Raw genomic sequence first — 19162 nt, 5'->3', positions numbered from 1 at the left:
CAGGCGTAAATTCGTCATCATTAAGTGAAATTCGTGCGTTATTAGTCACTTTTGTATCTACACAAGTAACAATTATCACAATTTTATATTAGGATTGCTCATTAATATATATTTATTATAACTAATAAATAAATAATTAAATGTGAACAAAAACAACTATTCAATTTCCATACATTTTAATGTAAGAAAAATAAAATTTTTCAAAGATGAGCTGAAAATATTTTCGAATTTGTATATAAAAAATAATGTCTCTAATAGTATGCATAGTTGCATAAGATTAGAAGCGCAACTAACTTGTCATTTGACAAGCTTAAAATCTTAGAACTTGGGGGATGAATAGAGAGACAGACAGAGAAAGAAGGAAAGTGAGAGAGAGGGAGGAAGGAAAGGAAGGAGATAGAGTGGGGAGAATAGTTATGCAGCTGCGCTGTTCACACGGAACAAGATGGTTGAAAGCGTGAAACGTGCGTGGATAGGCGTCCTTCTTTTTTTAACGTTTTAAGTGTTTTTTTAAAACAATAATTCCTTTTTTTAAGTTTTGTTGTACAGTGTGTTCTATATACGATAAAATAGTACAACAGTTTTATATTATAAAAAGTATCAACAACTGTCTACATTTGAAGAATGTGCGGTTAAATAATTACATAGAGTAAATACTGATGATAAGTTTATATGCATAGTATATATCATTAACATTTAACTATGCAAAGCTCTCTTTTCCAGGACAGTGCAAGATAAATAAAAACTTTTATCGCAATATGTATTGTGATTTTTAAATTTTTGTGTTGTGCCATAAATTTTAATAAATTAACTATTATATCTCACTAATTATAATACTATATGAGACTGAGACATGACTATAAAATATTGAAAATATAATTACATTTATATAAGCATTTAATTATTTCTAAAGAATTTTTCATATAAATTAATGTGTATGAATAAAAATGTGAAATGTGTTTCGTAAATAAAAGTAAAACTTCATAGATAAAAATTATGCCAATTTTTCCATAAAATCAAAGATAAAAGGAAACAAAAGATATTCTGATATAAAATCTGTATCATAAGAATAATGATAAATAAGTAACTTAAAAGGATTCTTTACTTCAAAATCTATGACATTCAAATTTTATTTAGAGTGTATAAAAATTAAATAATTGCTATCGTTTCATCACGTTTGTGTGATGTTAAGTAATTTAAAATTACATATTTTTCATATACTATCACATCAATCTTTTTATTGATTTTATATATTATTTCTCTAGTTATTGAATAAGCTTTTTATATTTGCAATTTAAGTTATATATGTGTGTATCGTTATTTACGAGAAACTCGCATAATAACATGGTAATAATTAATAATCATATACGATCAGAATATTTTAATTTTATATATTAGAAAAGAATAGAAAGACAGAGAAAGAGACAAATTAAAATTTACTATTTAATAAAATAAATAATATTAATATTGAATGAACCAAAATTACCAAAATCTTATAATTATCTAAATTAAAATTCTGCATATCTTATTTTCATTAAATGTAAAATATCTCACTATTTCTTGTATTGTAAAGAAGTATTTTTTATTGCGCGTTTATCCAATAAACTGTATTTCTACAAAATTTGTTTTGTTAAAATAAAAGAATATTGTTATTGATATTAGTGGAAATAATTATTAAAGGTAATTATTTGTAATAATTAATATTTAAATAATTGTTATCGGATAATTACAGTAAAAATTGCAGGCATATAAATTTTTTTAAATTAAACTATTTTTTTCTGTTCCATCAAATAAAGAGAGAATGTTAAAAAAAATTAAAAAAAAAGAATTGTTAAATTATCTATACATTACCATATCGTAATTCTTCTTATTCCGTTCGTTGTATATGGGTATAAGCATAGGTTTCAATTTTTAATTTTTTTTCGAAGCTGGATTATATGTATAATATATATATTTTATTTATATGTACAATATTTATATATATATACATAGATGCAGATATAAGTATATATACAATATTAATAAACATATACATAACTTATATAACAATATATTAATATATTATTATATAGTAATAAATTAATAATAATATCTTTTAACTTGTTATTGTACATTAGCTGTATTAATTAATTATTTTATTATTATTTGAAAATAATTTATAATAGACAATGATTTAGTAAAATATAATTGTATATTTATGTATGTAATAATTTTTTATATTACTATTTTTTAGGATATGATATATAAAAAAATTTTTATAATTAGAAACAAAATTATTAATGTAATTATTAATTACACAAATAATTATCTTTAATAATTGTTCCTAATAATGTCAATAACAATAATATTTTTTATTCTTAGCAAAAAAAAAAAAAAAAGAAATCATAGAAAGACAAGCTATTATAAAGAAAATATTTTTTTATGATCTTTTTTATATCAGTTATGAGAGCTTTAAACAAAAAAAATTATAAATGTTTAAAATACAGCTAATGTGCATATACATAAGTTAAGCGTGAGCTGCCAAATGGACCTATTGTCATTAATCAAATTGTTTGTGAATTTTGCATTATGTGTCCAAATATTTTTGAGAATGACGTGTGCAAATATTTTCCCGTAAAATGTAATATTATTTAAGAATGTTTCGAAGAAAATGCGATGTGAACGGCCGAGCTTTTCTGATACCTGAGCTGTAGAACGCTCGTTGTTTCGCTCGGCCATAAATCATAGTGATGCAAGGTCAGCTGCCCCGATCTCGGTCGTCGCATTCCCTCTTTACGAACCGGCGTGAAGGACCAACTGTGTTCGACATACTTGCGTTTCTGAAGGTTATCTGACTTCAAAACGCCGAGTAAGTTTTAACCTGGCTTCATTGAGTAGTAGCAATCAAGAGTTCTCTGCTCAATCGCTGAATATTGCATTTTACGAAACCTAAAAAAAATCTAGCATATTATGTTAATCTTTAACATAGATAACTATAGTATATTATATTTAAATTATTATTATATTTAATAATTATATGATTGCGCACGTCTTTCCTTATCTGTATATTATAGATATTTTTAAACGCAGTTTAAAAATATCTGCCAATAATTTTCAACTTCTATTAATGTTTCTTAAATAAATCTATTAATTTATTTATTAAAATAATTATGAAACTGCAATGAAAATATATACTGGCCAAGAGTTTGGTACAATTGCTTTACATTCACAAAGATAAATTTAAATTTTTTTCAATTTTTACGTTTTTAATAAATTTAATAAATTTAATTTTTTGATATAAAGAATCATACTTACTTTGATATTTTTATCAAATATTGTGATATTGTATTAGAGGCAAATTTTGCTGATAAGGTACTGGAGTGTGATGATAATTCTGATATGTTCCGTCATATTGTTGCAGAATTGCTTGCGGTTGCAACTGTTGCGAAATATTTAACGTTTGTCTCTGTTGAATCGTTAACATATCGGTTCTTGTATTATTTGTTGGTATAGTCGTAGTTACAGCGATGTCATTTTGCAATTCATTTTTCGTCTTCTTAGCTTTCATTCGTCTATTTTGAAACCAAATTTTAATCTGTCGTTCTGATAAATGTAGAATTTGAGCTAACTGTTCGCGACGTTGTTTCGGGAGATATTGAGTGGTATGAAATTCTTTTTCTAATTCTAAAGTTTGTGTCCGTGTATAGGTCTGCCTTGTACGTTTCTGTACGGTTCCGTTTTCTTGATTAGCTGTAACGTTTACATTTATGACAAATTATGCAATTTATATTAAAAACAAATTTAAAATAAAATTAAAATTACACATCGAGAATAAGTGAGACATTTAACTAAAATAGCATAAAACACAGTTTATAAAAATTGCGTCGTAAATATATCAATAATATAAAGAATTTACCAAACAGCACGAAATAAAAAATCATTTAAATGTTCAAGCTATGTTAATGATTATTATTTTATTTTTTCAACAAGTATAAAGTATTACTTTGTATACTGTGGCTATTTAATACATTATTTCTACATAATTTTTATTTTTTTTTGTTAATATAAAAAGATATAAAATTTAAACTATAGTATAAATTATTTATACACGAAAATCAATTGCACTTAAATGCTTCTTATACAATCGTATCATAAGTATATGCGCACGCTGTATTAAAACGACTTACCATTAGTCTTATTTATCCATGCGAGCGATGTGAGGTTGTTGTGGAAAGAAGGAAGCGATCTTTGTTCGTCACTATTTATATTTCTGTGCCTATTTCTTTGTTTGTAATTGTTGTTTTTACAATTTGTTCCCTGTTGTTGCCGCTGCGAGCACATGGTTTGGGCATACGGGGATTGCATGTGATTCGACATAAAATTTGCAGCATTGCAACTGGCGGAAGGCTTGGTGTAATTTCCGTAAAAATTTTGCGGTGGACAATATGGTTCCTGTAAGTTGGCAACAGATTGATTACATTCGGCAATCGACGGCGATATTTGACTAGATGACGAGGACGAGCTCGTGTCACAACGTTCGCGCGGAACGATTTGATTGCGAAATTTCTGTGGAACTTTGTTTAGATCTGTACAGTAAGTTTCTGTTACAGCCTTCTTTCCATGAATTAGAACCTTTTCCAGCAAAGTAGTCGGTTGAAGAACTGGTAGTGCATATTCAAATAATTCTTGTTCGTGTGGCTGCTGGTGTGGTGACTGGTGTGTTGGCTGATATGTTAGCTGGTGCGATAACTGACGTGGTGGCTGGTGTGGTGGATTATATGGTGGTTGGTGTAGTGACTGCTGCAATGATTGACATTCTTCTCTGTATATAGGTGGAAGTTCTTCTTCGTTGAAATTTGGCCAATAATTGTCCACGTTTGATTGCATATTGTCATATAAATACGTTTATAATATCACAGTAATTTATACATGTGTTCGCGCGTGCGCGCGTTCGCACACGCGCACGTACATTACATGTGCGTTACACGGGCCCACGATGAGTATGTACATACGCTCACTTTTATTTACAAATTTGTTTCACTCTGATACACTGATGCACTGAGATGATACATGATTATGTCGCGAATAACTAGAACTTGATATCGAATTTTGTACGTTTAGTCCGCACGTTGTCTGAAGACTGGCGAAACTAATTTCACTTTTCTCTTTGGTATGGTACACAGGAAAAGCGAAAAGCGACTGGTTTGTCCGAATAGTTTTCCAAACTTGTCCACTGGGTCTAGCGGGGGGAAAAAGGACAGACGCAATGGTCATGCTATACTGAAAATCACGAACGAAGTTACACTAGAATAATACTACACTACGCAGAATAGGGTCTTTGGCAAAAGTGGGGAGGATCGTACGCTACCCTTAGCAAAAGTCCACACGGCTCGGTCGGCCTCTGCCCGAATCGAAGTATCGCAGGGGGGCTCACAACCTCTGTCAGCTGCCTCTTCATTCACTGCTAAGGCCACCCCCAAATATACATTCGATTTTCGATCTGCTGCTCGTGCCGCAGTCCCCTCCCACTATTAATGCTATTGACACAAAATCTACGTTGGCTTCCCCACTTTTCTCCCCCTTTCCAACGCGACCTCGCACAATGCACAGTGCCATGTGCACGTATGGGACATCTTTGCTTACCAGAATCGTTGATCCTGCACACGCCGAATTGAAATTGCCTTTCACCTTTTCTATGAGATAAATATCTTTATTAATTTCTTTCTATTTTAAAATCAATTATATCTTAACGCGAAATAACTTCTTCTTGCTCCTTTCGATTTTCTTTCCTTTTAATTAGAAATACTGTCGCACAAAAAATTTCTTGATTCTATATTTCGACCGTAATTCGTGTGATTATACACAAGACAAAGTCAAAAGTAATTGTTACCACAAGTAATAAAAGTATCTCTATATTTTTATTGTTTACTAATCAGACGAGGTCACGAAAACAGGTCTCTCTTTATATTAATATTTACAAATATACTTAACCCAGAGATTTTGTCGAATTACAAAAACCAATAGTAGAAAGAAATCAGAAATAATGATTTAAAAAGCAAGAAAGTATTAGAAGGCTTAAGTGAGATGTATTGATTAACACGATGGACAAGGCGTCAACGATAGGGTTAAAAGAACATTTCGAGAATAATTATCCTTAACGGAAGATAATAGACGGCCTTACGGACTAACTATAAATAGCAACGAGCGTCCGAAAAAAAAAGTGATTGATGATGCGAAGTGGTGACCAAACCTACGGGGATTCTAAACGGCTGAACGGACACGCGTCTGCACGCGCACACGTTCGTGCGCGTTATACACGTATGCGGTCGAGTTTAGGCATACATGGCGAATCAAATGATGTCAGAAGAACGCTTCGCGCTCTCACGCGCTTGGATGCGAAATGCGTTCTGCGTTAGCCGATAGCAATAAATAATAATCCTCGATCGCCGATACTTGTGGGAAGGGGCGAGGGTTCCGAAGTTGGGAGCATTTCCTAATGATTTTAGCTGTATTGACTTTATTTTCGCTGGCATCGTCGATATAGTACCTATACACATAATACGAGAGAGAAAAATTAAAATAATTAATATCATTCTTAGTAATTTAATTTATTTAATTGATATTTGCAATATATACATAATATAAATATAAATATTATAAAATTATAAATATTATATAAATATTGTAATTCTATATATATTTGTTTACCCGAGGATATTTCGTAATTAATATATTTTCTAAATACTTTTTTCTTGTATTGTATTGTGGTGTTTATAACCTGATAAATCATTAAATTAAGACAGAATGACCTGCACGACACTTACCTGAAATATTCTAAAACGTGTGGTCTTTATTTTTTCACGAGTTTCTTTTCGCTTAATAATAATCAAAGCCTAAAATACATATATTTTCATACATGCTGTTTTTTCTATTTTTCGAACAAAAACCATTAACGTTTATTTTACTCTAAAGTTACATCAGGTAATGCTTAAAATATTGTACAAGTCTGCTGATCCATTGGTCTAATAATAAAACGATCTATTGTCGGCAAATACAAAGGTTGAGAGGTCCAAGGACGAAGCTAAGAAATTCTATCGAAAGTCTCTCACCATGCTGTGTACCTCTGTGAGATTTACAATAAGTTGTAAAACTTTCTTTTTCTCGAATAAACCAAATAACCGGAACCAATGGATATTGTTAGAACATTTTTTATCGAAACCTTGTTTCTAGTCCAGTTATGGATATTTCTATCTACATTTACGTAACTATTTCAAGTTTTTTTCCTTACAAATAACTTACAAATTACAGACAAAATACAGGTAAAATCGAAGATTATTTTTGATAATTTACTTTTCGTAGCGATTTGCTTATTAAGCGAGCCACTTTTATTACAAGTTATTATATGTACTGTGTATGTTTAATATAATATTACATGTATAAAAATCAAAAATTTAATAACATTATAACAAATAAAAGCTACAGGATGTAAAAAACGATTTTGTATTAATTGTTAATGTGTTAAATCGTAGATTCGTGTTGTATTTATGTAATGGTAACATCTCGTACAGTAACATATGTGCCTATGTACTCCCTGTTCGATTCTCCGCCATATGAGCAACGAGGTATAAGGAATTTTCGTTACTGCAAGAGGCGACATTTGTAGCCATTTGGGAAAATTGGGACTATCGGGATCAAGCCAGACGGCATCTATTATTGTGCGATTGATTTATATATTTCGTTTGCGGTGTGTGTGTCGTACCATGACAAATTACTTGCATCCCCACATGACTTTAGATTTTAAGTTAATACAAAATGACAAAATTTACTGCAAAATTTCCTTATTTTGTTTAGCTTCATTAGATATATTTGTCTCTAAAGAATTTAATAGAATCGAACAGTTTTTGGTCTTGTTGCATTCTTAATCATTTTCTTTGATTATTATATCAATAATTGCGAAAATAATTCGCATTCTGCCTACTAATATAATTTAATTATTTTTAAGTGATTACATATAATACATATCAATCACATCAGTCAACATCAGTAAAATGCTTCTTTAAGCGCAGTAGGAATGCTTTGTAAGCGCTGAACAGAAACTCTTCAAAACCGTTCTTCAATTTATTACGTTACCTTCCAAAGAAATAAAAGAAATGTGACAATAGTCTTCTTTCTATTTATATCATACTTTACACCGACATACTTACATGTCCACTCTTTGTCCTTGACAATTAAAAGAAAACGCACATTTTCTGTATTATTCAGAATTGTTATAATTAATACATACTTTTCTTATGCGTTACCGCCAAATCCGAAATGACCTTAAGTGAAAATTGAGAAAATTAAATGAAAAAAATCTCTTGATCTCGTTAAATGAAGAGAGAACCGATGCTTAGAAATCAAAATAAATATCCGTAATGTGAGATACATTGGAAAAAATCTTAAATCGTATAAAGTGTACTTTGAATGGGACGGGGAGGGATTATCGATCCAGCGTTTGTTTGCGTAACGTGTTTACTTCTCGCGCATATCTTCCCTCCTTGTGCTTTACTCGGCCTGGGCACCCTCGGCGACGAGCCGAACTCAGCAGGGATGGATTCGCGGTGGTAGGAAGAAATGGCAGCGAAAAGAGACGCACTGAGGAGGTGGGGGCGGGGAGAGGGAGAGTAGGACGTTGGAAATATCATTTATCACGACCAGGACTGTCAATCTCCGCCGCATTGATACGATGATAGTCCGCCGACGTCGCGATGCTTCGCTAGCTGCTCATCCGCCGTGGAACCGCCGACGTTTCTCGTTGGGTGTGCGTAGGATGTTCCGTCATAACGTAGTAAATTAAAGCGATAGACGCCCGATCATTAATATGACGTTTATTCTAATTATATATGCTAACATAATTTCAATTGGAGATTTATATCGGGGAGATAAATCTCTAAATTAAATTATAATAATTCAGTGATTCAAGTAATTCATTTAAATATATATATATATATATATTGGAAGTAATTGAAAGTCGGGAAAATGATTTCTTTAGAATAATGATCATTAAACATATTTTTAAAACTTTAAATTTGCATTAATCTCTTATGCTTATCTTTATTATGTTGCTATATTTTCTTTCGTCGATTATGCTTAGCGTTCTTACTCGTTTTCTGGTCGAAGAACAATAGATCCATTTTAAAATGGGACGTATATCGGGTGGCGGAAGTTAATGAGACTATTGCGTGTACCGGAAATCATTGGATTCTTCTACCGCTAGGGAAGACAACTTCCACCCTCTCCCGTTAAGCTATGTAACGGCCACTCCCAAATTTTGCACGCACATTAAATACTTCATATATTTAAGAAACTGTCCATCTGACCGCTGAAAAATAATTTCGCACGATTAAGATACCGATAACAATATAATTATGACACTTAATTTTGACATTAATAATAAACACATTTATAAAAAGAGAATATTATCGCATCAAATCTAATAAACATATACATATATATATATATAAATGTACAGGCAAGGTAGTACAAGTTACATCTTTCACATATATAAAAAAAAGATTTGTAAAAATAAACAATCTAATCATCTTATTGCATAGTGTCATTCCATAAAGTAAAAATCGGTATAAAATTTTTATTTCAAAAAATATGTTATTTATTTATCATTTCACTGGTTTATATATTGTTTAAAGTTTCATTCGTTAAACTACACTACATATCGGCTGCAAGAAAGCTGCGGCATAAATGAATGCAAAAATAACGCCTTAGGGATCCTGCATGCGCTATGATGTAAGCGCGCGTTGGGAAAACCATTACATAAATCATACTCCCTTGGACGACCGGATATCGGGTCGTTGAAGAGAATCATAGTGATCGCTGATCGATATTTTCCCACGAGATCTATTCTCGTTAAATAACGTCGCTACTCGCGGGACCAGGCTCAATCTAGATCTAGTCTTAGCGCTTCAAGGTTGACGAAACATTCCATTAAACCTACTTACTTATGTGGCCGTGGTAGTAATTATCATTAACGTGGCTCGCTTATCCGATGCTTGTTAACGGGGATGGTAAAGGCGGGGGGAAAGAGGGAGGGGAGTGGTCGATATACATGGTACGCGCGAACAATCGCCCGAGGCTAAAATTCTACGCGAGATCGACAAAACGTTTAATTGATGCGAACGAAAACTGCACACGGCCAGGCGTTCAATGTACCATTAGGTAGTTATTGCGATCACCGGGGGATGCGCAATGGCGTAGATTGTGTACCAGACACATATATGTGTATGTGTACACGTACGCGCACACTCGCGCGTAAACACGCATATATGTATGTATATACGTGCATATATACGTGGGGTAAAGCCATCGTGGCTTCATTCACGTCAGATCTGAGGCGACCACGTCATTTATCTGCCAGCCAGTCGAGCTAACGATGCATTGCCGGTTTGTTGGCCGAAGTCGTCGCCGCGATGTGGTACTGCAAAATCGCGCAGACGCTCTCGAGTTCTCGAGGGTGAACGAAATAAGCTTATATTCGCCGGTATTTAGCGAGTTATCAGCCAAGCTGACAATGAGAGGAGCTCATTAACGCCTCGATTCACCTGCACGTGTATTCGGCTATATGCATCGTATCGATACGCGACACGCTCGTGTTTACGGCCGCTAAATTATAGCCGATTGATACGACCGGTCGTTCGACACGCATTATTTGTCGCCCGTTATCATTACGCTTCTTCGTCACGGTCATTAGATATGATTATGCGATTATGTGTAATTGTACGCGCGCGTTCGCGTACATATGTGTGTATTGACGAGAAAAATAATCCTACGATACACAATAGGCGGCGAATCGGTCAGCGAATGTGCGATAATCGGTTATTGACTGCAAAAATGCTTTCATTTATTCCGGCGCGATAAGCCAACACGACGTTCGTTAAGAAATGAACGATGCACGATTGTAAATTCAGACGATGCGTTATCATCGTATCGGTCAGAGATGTGCAAAATGGGTATCCAAATTTATTTGAAATAAAAAATGCAAAATACAAAATAATTTTTAAACATCTATTTAAAATAAGAAATGAAAAATAAGCATTTTTAAAATGGTTTTTTAAGATAAAAATAACTTTTTTTAAATATTTATATTCTTACATTTATTTATATTTAAATTCTTATTCTTATTATCTATCTATTAGATTAAATTAGATCTTATACTATCCGTTCTTATTTTTTACGTGAATTTAGATCTGTATTCTAGCATCATTGCATAATATACGATTGCATGAATGGGTGACAATAGCTCGGTTATACACACAATGACTAAATTACTAAATATTTAATCTAGGATTTATTTTACAAGTTATTGAACAAGTGCAATGCAATGTTACATAAATATCCATTTATTGATATTTACAACTAATATTATCGATATCTCGATTAATTTTTGAATTTGCAAAAAAATTTATTTCAAATAAAAAGTGGACAATGAAAACTACTAAAATGGAAATGTAAAATGGTTTTTGAAAACATGTATTTTAAATGCAAAATACAAAATAGACATTTTACATTTTACATTTTACATTTCCATTTCCATTTTAAATGCATTTATTTCAAATAATGCACATCTCTGCTATCGGTATATAGTGTTGAGGCTAATGTAGATTATTACGTATGTTGATTTACACTCGTTTTTGTTAAACTTCTTAATATCGCACTGCATGTATTGATGTGTAAAAAAAAATATATATATATATATGTATCACTTTATAATAGTAATAGTGTTTGTATAATCGAATGCATTTAATGATGCTCGGTACATATTCAATGATCAAAGTTTTCTACAATTAAGAAACATATTCTTATCTTTTAGACAACTAATTAATATATAAGAAGAGAAAATAATATTATGTGAGTGCGAAAATAACGGATATTCGATTGTGCAAATTAATAAACAATTAATTACAATTTAATATTCTTCTCGTTAAATATTGGAAAAAATTCATTAAAAAGAGCGAAAATTCCAAGGTGAACGTGTGACATACAAAATATTTATAAGTATTCTTGAGCAATGTTACTTTATTAATCAGCTGAATGCGACAAATTTAACCGACATACGTAGTAAAAACCGGTAACAAAAAAGTTACGTGATTATCAGTACTTGCATCGTGCATCTGTGCGGTGTCCATGAAGGTAATTAGACAGCTACTGCCGAAGTCATTTATTATTACTCGACCGTCAGGGAGACAGCGAAAGAAGGATGCGTGACCCTCCGCTGTTATATAATGTGCGTAAAAAATTAAGAGAGGACCACCGTGAAAATTATCAAACGTTTTATTTTACGGAAACTTTTGTCTGGTTATTTATAATTATATTAATTTATAAATATGTGTGTATATATATGTATATGTGTCTGTATTGTGATATACATACTTTTTTCAAAAGACTGGATTATATATACATATATGTTATTGTACAGTAATAATATTATGTAATAATATTATGTAATTTGTATATTGCTTTTACTGCAAACGTTGAAAATATTATCTTATGTGATTCACGAATGATAACAATTCTACAGCAAACGTATTCAATAAATTTTTCTAACATGTTAACTTCTTATTATAGGATATAAAAACAATATTTCAAATAATATATTATTTAACCGCTCTTTTTATACACATTCGTATAAAAAATATAAATGCAGGAAATTTCAATTTTTATTTTTGTCAGAAAAATATAATACATACGGAGATTGTCGGATCTACGACGGCTGGAAAAGAATTAGACGTTAACGCTCGCGCGGGGTCGGAGGGGGAATTCGTAGGATCGAGGGGGGTACCTAGAGGCGGGCTCGGTTACGTCCAAATAGAAATTCAATTGATCTTGTCCGGTAGTGTCAGGTAATCCATCTTGTTCCTTCCGCCATGTCTGGAGCCGTGTCTAAGTTGGACCGTGAGGAGGTTTCCGCGTTTCTCTTTCTCATTCTCCACTTTTCGGTTGCCGCGACGTTCCGTCGGCTACACGGTTCCGTCCGTCGTCGTAGAAAAAAGAGGACAGCTGTCCAGCCGACCGCCAAACTACTCATTAATTACGTTCCTGGACACACTCACACTTATCCATTTGTTTGTCTTTCCATCTCTCGTCCTCTTCCCCCTACCAACGTCGCTCCTCACGGCCGCTCGGTTACCGCCACCCGTTGTGAATAAAAATCGCTCTGCCAAACTACAAGTCGGGCCCTGGTCCCTTCGTCCCTTCGTCCCTGCGTACTTCCGGATTCCTTTTTTCGGACGGCGACCGTGCGGCGCGATGAGTGAATTTTGTACGCGCGCCGAGCAACATCCTTAGCCGCTGTACAATTATATCGCGCGTCCATTGTGCACCGAGAAAATTGTGGCCCCCTGTATAATATTAACGTTTAATATTCACGGGGATGACCGAGTTCGCGAATTTTGCATTCACCTGCCGCTCGGCAGTTTCGACCTGCGCAGGCTGCGTATCGTCCGAACGAGAGAGCTCGTGAGATAACAATGATTATCCCTTTCGAATCGCCGATTTTATCCTCATCGCGAGATCGAAACGAGGCAACGGGCAACGATCGTAACTACGATAAGCTACCAAGCTATCCGGTGGAGAGTTGTTCATGCGCGTGCTCGCACGATGGGCTAATTGGTAATACAACTTTATTACTCTCCGTTAAGTAATGACGGTCTGTGTTAAGTATCCCCGGTTCCAAAGGAAGAGATCTCCGCGTGTGTATCGATACTGGAACGAGATAAAGACGCGCATGTACAAGAGATAAGAACATTGTAAAAAAGTATAAAGTACAGAGAAAGAGTGCATCCTCTAATAAGGCGATAAAGGTCACCTACCGAGAACGATTTCTGACTCGCCTCGAGCGATCTCAAGTTGGTGATCGATCTAGCTCGAATCGATGATCGGGGAGCGAACTGGAATCTTCGAAACGCCTATATCCGTCAGTCGAGTATGTGCGCTGCGTGCAGATCATTACAATAATAATGAGATTAAAAATTAGAGCTTATTTATACATATATATTTATTTAAGTATCTTATGTTCTAAGAATATTTATTACATAAACGAGATTAGATACGTCTGAATTACGAGATTGCGGTTGAGGTGCCGATGAACCCGTCAAGAATCAGGGAGGTTTAGATGATTTACGAAATTCAAGGCGAACGAAAGAAAAGATCCAAACGTTCGCAGCTACTTGCGGATAATTAATAACGCTGAGATCAAAAGTGCGGCCATTGAATGTTCGCTCATTCACAAACGATCTCTCCGCCCAGATGAATGCGAACCGGATCGTTACAAGGGTATTCTGCGGGCGTGCCACGTATGGGTGTCTTCAGGTCAATACTGGCAGTACGGTGAATACAATTATTAATGCCGTCATTAAGAGCATTTACCATTTTTTAATACCCACGATCAGGAAGGAATATAATCCATTACTCAACCCTCGGTTGTTAGATATTCCTTTTTATATGCCTTTTCCAACGGCTGCAAATAGAGCAGTAATGGAAAGTTGCGTCTTTTTATACACGAAATATTTTATAAAGTTTATATTAAGCGTTGGATGTTTGAATTGAACATTTTTGCTTGTTAGGGTAAAATTGTCTGTAAATTTATCTGTAAATTTATCATACTTTTCAAGTTTTACTTGAGCTAAACAACATATTATGTACAATATTATAATATATATGTACGTACACGTGTAAAAATAAATGATAAATAATTGTAAATAATTCGATTGCGCGCAAATTACATAAAATAAAATTTATATTTATTACATGTTTCCTCTTTTGTAATATAAAAATGTTGTATATATACATATTAACGACAACACACGAGACTTCAAGAAACTCGATCGTTCTATCTTCGAAAGTATATTTTAATCGTCGCTAAAAGAGAGGGGAACTACGAAGAAACGAAATACGCGACAGAGACACGTGTCAACGCAATAAATCGTAGCGGTGTCCGACATATGGTTTGCTTTGGACGGCAAATTCGGACATATGATTGTAAACTGCACATAAACGATTAAATGTTTATAATCTTTTATAATCTTTTTTCTTTTTCTGTTTCAAATAATATTCTTAAAAAATGAGCATTACATAAAAATAAACACTAAAAATAAATATTACAAATTATAAATACAAAAGGGATATATAATCATAAATTACATAAATAATAAGATATGTTTAATTATTATATATTATATACATATTATTACTATATTCTGTTAACAAAAGTTATTAATTTTTTTTATATTCTAAAATTACGTTACACTCTTGGTAAATTTTTTTAAGAATATTATCAAGTTAGTAAATTAAAATAAAATTTACGAAATATAAATCTACGAAATAAATTGATGTTACGTTTATGAAAATCACGTGGTGACGTTTCTCGCAACGACAACTACGATGATAAGCGTTTCGTAGTTGCATGAAAATGACTTCTCGTCGCGGATCAAGGATGATCTCCAAGGCAGAGAGAAGACTGGAGAGGCATCTTCGGGATTATATGGGGCGCGTCCACGTATACGTAAGCACGCTCCCCAGAATATTTCCATCTCTTCCTGTCTCTACCGATCTTCGCTTACATCCATTCTCGTTCTCTTTCTCCTGCTATTTCTTTCTCCCCTTCCCCCCTCCCCCCATATGACGAGTGCACGTCGCGCACAGTTTACATCCACACCTCGACCGATTATTTGTTGCTTCCGTTCCGAAGGAACTATTTTCAACCGGATGACATTCGTTTACGGTATTCAGATCTCTACTGAAACTATTGAAATGCAATATTTGTCTCTTTTTTTACATAGAAATATATTTATAGAAAAGACACATGTTTTATATTTTATTTTATTTATTAGTTTCGATTTCAAGTATCTTGAACATGAAAATGTGTAATTAATAATTATATGTCATGCAAGCTAGTCATTTTTTATCTTTATACATTTTACCATTTATTTATCTTTTATCTAATTAAAAACTATACAGATTTGCGTTTGAAAAATTTAATGAAATTTACAAATTATTTGAAGCAACGACTCTATCCTGTCAGTCTTCTCTGAATCTTAAATAAGAGTGTACTTTCGTGTCATCCAAATCTTTCCTCGAGTTGTTTTTTATCTTTCGCCCTCGAGAATAATTTCGCGACACACGCGTTGCAGAGGTGAAAAAATAAAAATCGCAGCGTGAAAAAGCGACTGTGATGTTCCAGGTAGGCGGTCGTAGTTCCTCCGGGATCTTCCTCTGTACGATTTCTCCAAAGCCTGTAATGCGGCTTACAACTAGGGAGTTATGGCGCCGGCTGGTGGTACGCGAACAAGATTTGAGCTCGAGAGGGAGTTATCAGGCGACTTAATCGAACGATTAATGGTACGGTACGTGTAAAAGTCCGACAGAAACGAAGAGAAGCGCGCAAAAGGGGACAAGGGCTAAGAATCAGACACTTCGGATCGGCCATGAAACTGCTTGTCAGACTTCAAAACGTGGTTCTCTTATACATTTTAAATAAAACAACCTCTGGCGCTGAATGATTAACTAATTATCTGTAGCTCAAAGAGAGCTATCGCAATTCACTCGCTCTTGTTTACATAAAATAATAAAAAAAAAAAAATAAAAACGGTATATAAATGCACTTGCAATAATTATCGCTTCTGTTGAAATGGATATCGTCATTAAAAAAAAAATATATTATAGCATATACATAGATATAGATTTAATATATGCAAATCTGTTTAAACAATCTCTATATAATTTTAAAGTGATTATGATACTTTTGAATTAGCTTATCATAATATATAAAATAGCATGAAATAAATATTTGTAAGACACAATAAATACCATCTTGAAACTTTCATTACCAATCGCGCCAAAACGCAAAGTATGCAATTATTTCTATTAAATTATTTGCCATTAGCAGAGAGGTCTTTTTCTGGCACGTAACTCCACGTTCCAGCTCTTTCGTAGCGCCTTTATAAACGCGATCTAATCCTCTTTCCAGATTGGAGAAATATCGGAGGTGATGGAGCGATTCGAGACGCGTTAAATATTAAGCCGACTATGAAGCACATTTAACTTAGTTCATAATGAGGGCGTTTTCTGTATCTTGGAGATAAAACTCGTGTGTCTCTACCGCTGATCAGGCTGCTCATTAGCAGTAGATTAATATGATCCGGTCGGAGCGGAACGACCAAACAAATGCACGGTAGCCATGTCCACGACAACACATCCCATTTGTTTGATTACTTCCAAGTGTTCAGATTTCAACACACATATATATATATATATATATATATATATATATATATATATATATATATATATATAAAATTCGACATAGATTAGAGAGACTCTGATATATAATAATTATAATGTATACAAAATCATCAGATGTTTTTAATATTATAAATAATTAATGGAGACTGTCAATAGAGTAAAAGATACAAATAAAGAAAGAGAAAAAAGAATCAAAAAATTGACGAGACATTTTCCTCTCAATAAGTACTCGCGAGTTTAATCACATTAGATATATAACATCGTATCTTGGCAGCAACATATTTTCTATCGCTATTTTAATTTTTTAACTACGACACCAGACACATTACTCCACGATTCTCGGTAAAACCACCTAAATATGTGTGTGTGTGTGTGAGGCGGTTTTTTTACATTTTGACGCGAGAGACGATCTGTGCAATAATATCGCAGCTCGTAGATTGAAAGTTACGAGGGAATAAGTAAAGAAAACCGGAGCCTTACATGGAACTTTGTGCGAAATCAAGATCTCGGTTAAGGTGGGGACACAAGGGTAATGGCGTGTGCATTATTCTGATAAATCGCTCCGACTGGCGTCAATCCTGACTTGGAGCTGACTGGAAATCTTGCCGGGCAAAATCTATACCTACCTACACAGGATGCTTGAAGTCAAATCGCGGTATCATCGAACGGGAAGGCCAAATGAAAAATATGTCGTGCGATTGACTTTATATATGTTATCTTTGAATAATATTGTATAAAAAAATATACCCGTTTTACACGATGTATGGGAACAATTAGAGAATTGAATTTACAAGGGATAATTGTGGCAGTATAATACAATTAATGGCAATTCATGCTAACAGTTTCGATATCAAATATAATTTATATCGGTTAAAGCAAAACTCTTTTTATTTCGAATTTTATTTTTCACGTATATTTAACTAAAAATGTATTTAACTAAAAAAATATATCGCGGTTATTACGTGAATCGCGGAACAAATTTATAGCTTATTGATTAATGTTTTAGCGATGTATTTGTCACATTGTTTGTTAGCGTCGAAAGAATCAATTGGCTTATACTCGAGTAGTAAAGCCACAAATTTATTGCAGTATTATCGATTGTCACACCGACGTTAATTAGCAATTGACAGATACTAACCACAAAATTAACAATTGCGTGTAATGTAAAGCGTCTCACAAATTCTAACATTAAATAGAATGTATTCAATATTGTAGAGAGTTTTAATCTTTTTCCGCGACAGTCAATTAATTTCCTTCCGCCTATTAGCATCAGATTCAAGACTAAAAATACAATCATATTTATATATACATATAATTATAAATTTTATATATATACATATTTCATGAATTTAATATCATTCGACATACAGAATATATCTGAGAAGGTATCGATAAGCAAGTGACACGAATCTGCACCGTACCTGGAGACCTGAAAAGGGCCTTCCACCCTGACTGCCAAGATTTATCGTTTAAACGTGCACTTATGGGTTCAAGAGAGGGTATTGCGTCACATACGTGAGGCAATAAATCATCAAAATATGAGTCGATGATAGAACGCAAAGGAATAACGTTTAGTGCCTGAATTAATGTCATCTGAGGGATTTATATGAGTAAATGATGGAATATGTATGACGTATTTAGTCTAAAAACAGTGTATGATAAATTCATCAATTATTCAAACAAAACAATTCTCGAGTTGCGAAAAAGCATCGCGATTGTTTTATATATTTATGACGCGGGAGATAAGCGCGCTAAAGCCTATACCGGGATGCCGGGGGATAAAGTTTAAAACACACACGATTGCAGATGCGAGCGGGCAAAAAGATGCGGGCAAGTCAAGGAAAATCAAGTTCACATTCACGCCGCTACTCGGCGAGATCTCCCGAATGGA

At 33.5% G+C, this 19162-nt stretch overlaps 1 protein-coding gene and 1 long non-coding RNA gene across 4 annotated transcripts; both read right to left on the bottom strand.

Moving 5' to 3' along the window:
* Positions 1 to 2310: 2310 nt before the first annotated feature.
* LOC140668769 (uncharacterized) lies at positions 2311 to 6516 on the bottom strand. Of its 3 annotated transcripts, none has more exons than XM_072898074.1 (4): positions 5623 to 6515; positions 4167 to 5259; positions 3295 to 3729; positions 2313 to 2928 (listed from the first exon to the last, which is right to left on the bottom strand). In XM_072898074.1, the coding sequence occupies exons 2-3, from the start codon at positions 4864 to 4866 to the stop codon at positions 3308 to 3310; spliced, it is 1122 nt and encodes a 373-aa protein (XP_072754175.1). In that variant the 5' UTR covers positions 4867 to 5259; positions 5623 to 6515; the 3' UTR covers positions 2313 to 2928; positions 3295 to 3307. The 3 variants fall into 3 exon arrangements, with proteins under 3 accessions (XP_072754174.1, XP_072754175.1, XP_072754176.1); XM_072898075.1 differs by having other exon boundaries at positions 4167 to 5218; XM_072898073.1 differs by having other exon boundaries at positions 2311 to 2939; positions 4167 to 6516.
* A 4599-nt stretch (positions 6517 to 11115) lies between these two features.
* Positions 11116 to 15118, bottom strand: LOC140668779 (uncharacterized). Its single transcript, XR_012047248.1, has 2 exons — positions 13842 to 15118; positions 11116 to 13734 (listed from the first exon to the last, which is right to left on the bottom strand). It is a non-coding gene; the product is annotated as an uncharacterized lncRNA (long non-coding RNA).
* Between the last annotated feature and the right edge of the window lie 4044 nt (positions 15119 to 19162).

This window comes from Anoplolepis gracilipes, chromosome 8 (genome assembly GCF_047496725.1).
Source record: "Anoplolepis gracilipes chromosome 8, ASM4749672v1, whole genome shotgun sequence".
In the NCBI taxonomy this organism is placed as follows: Eukaryota; Metazoa; Arthropoda; class Insecta; order Hymenoptera; family Formicidae; genus Anoplolepis; species Anoplolepis gracilipes.
This window is presented reverse-complemented; position numbering and strand designations above follow the sequence as displayed.

Bases quoted from the DNA above. Each gene is read 5' to 3' on its own strand.
- LOC140668769 (XM_072898073.1), bottom strand. From the start codon at position 4,866: ATGCAATCAAACGTGGACAATTATTGGCCAAATTTCAACGAAGAAGAA. The intron at 3,730-4,166 runs GTAAGTCGTTTT...TAAACGTTACAG, and splicing joins ATGGATAAATAAGACTAATG to CTAATCAAGAAAACGGAACC.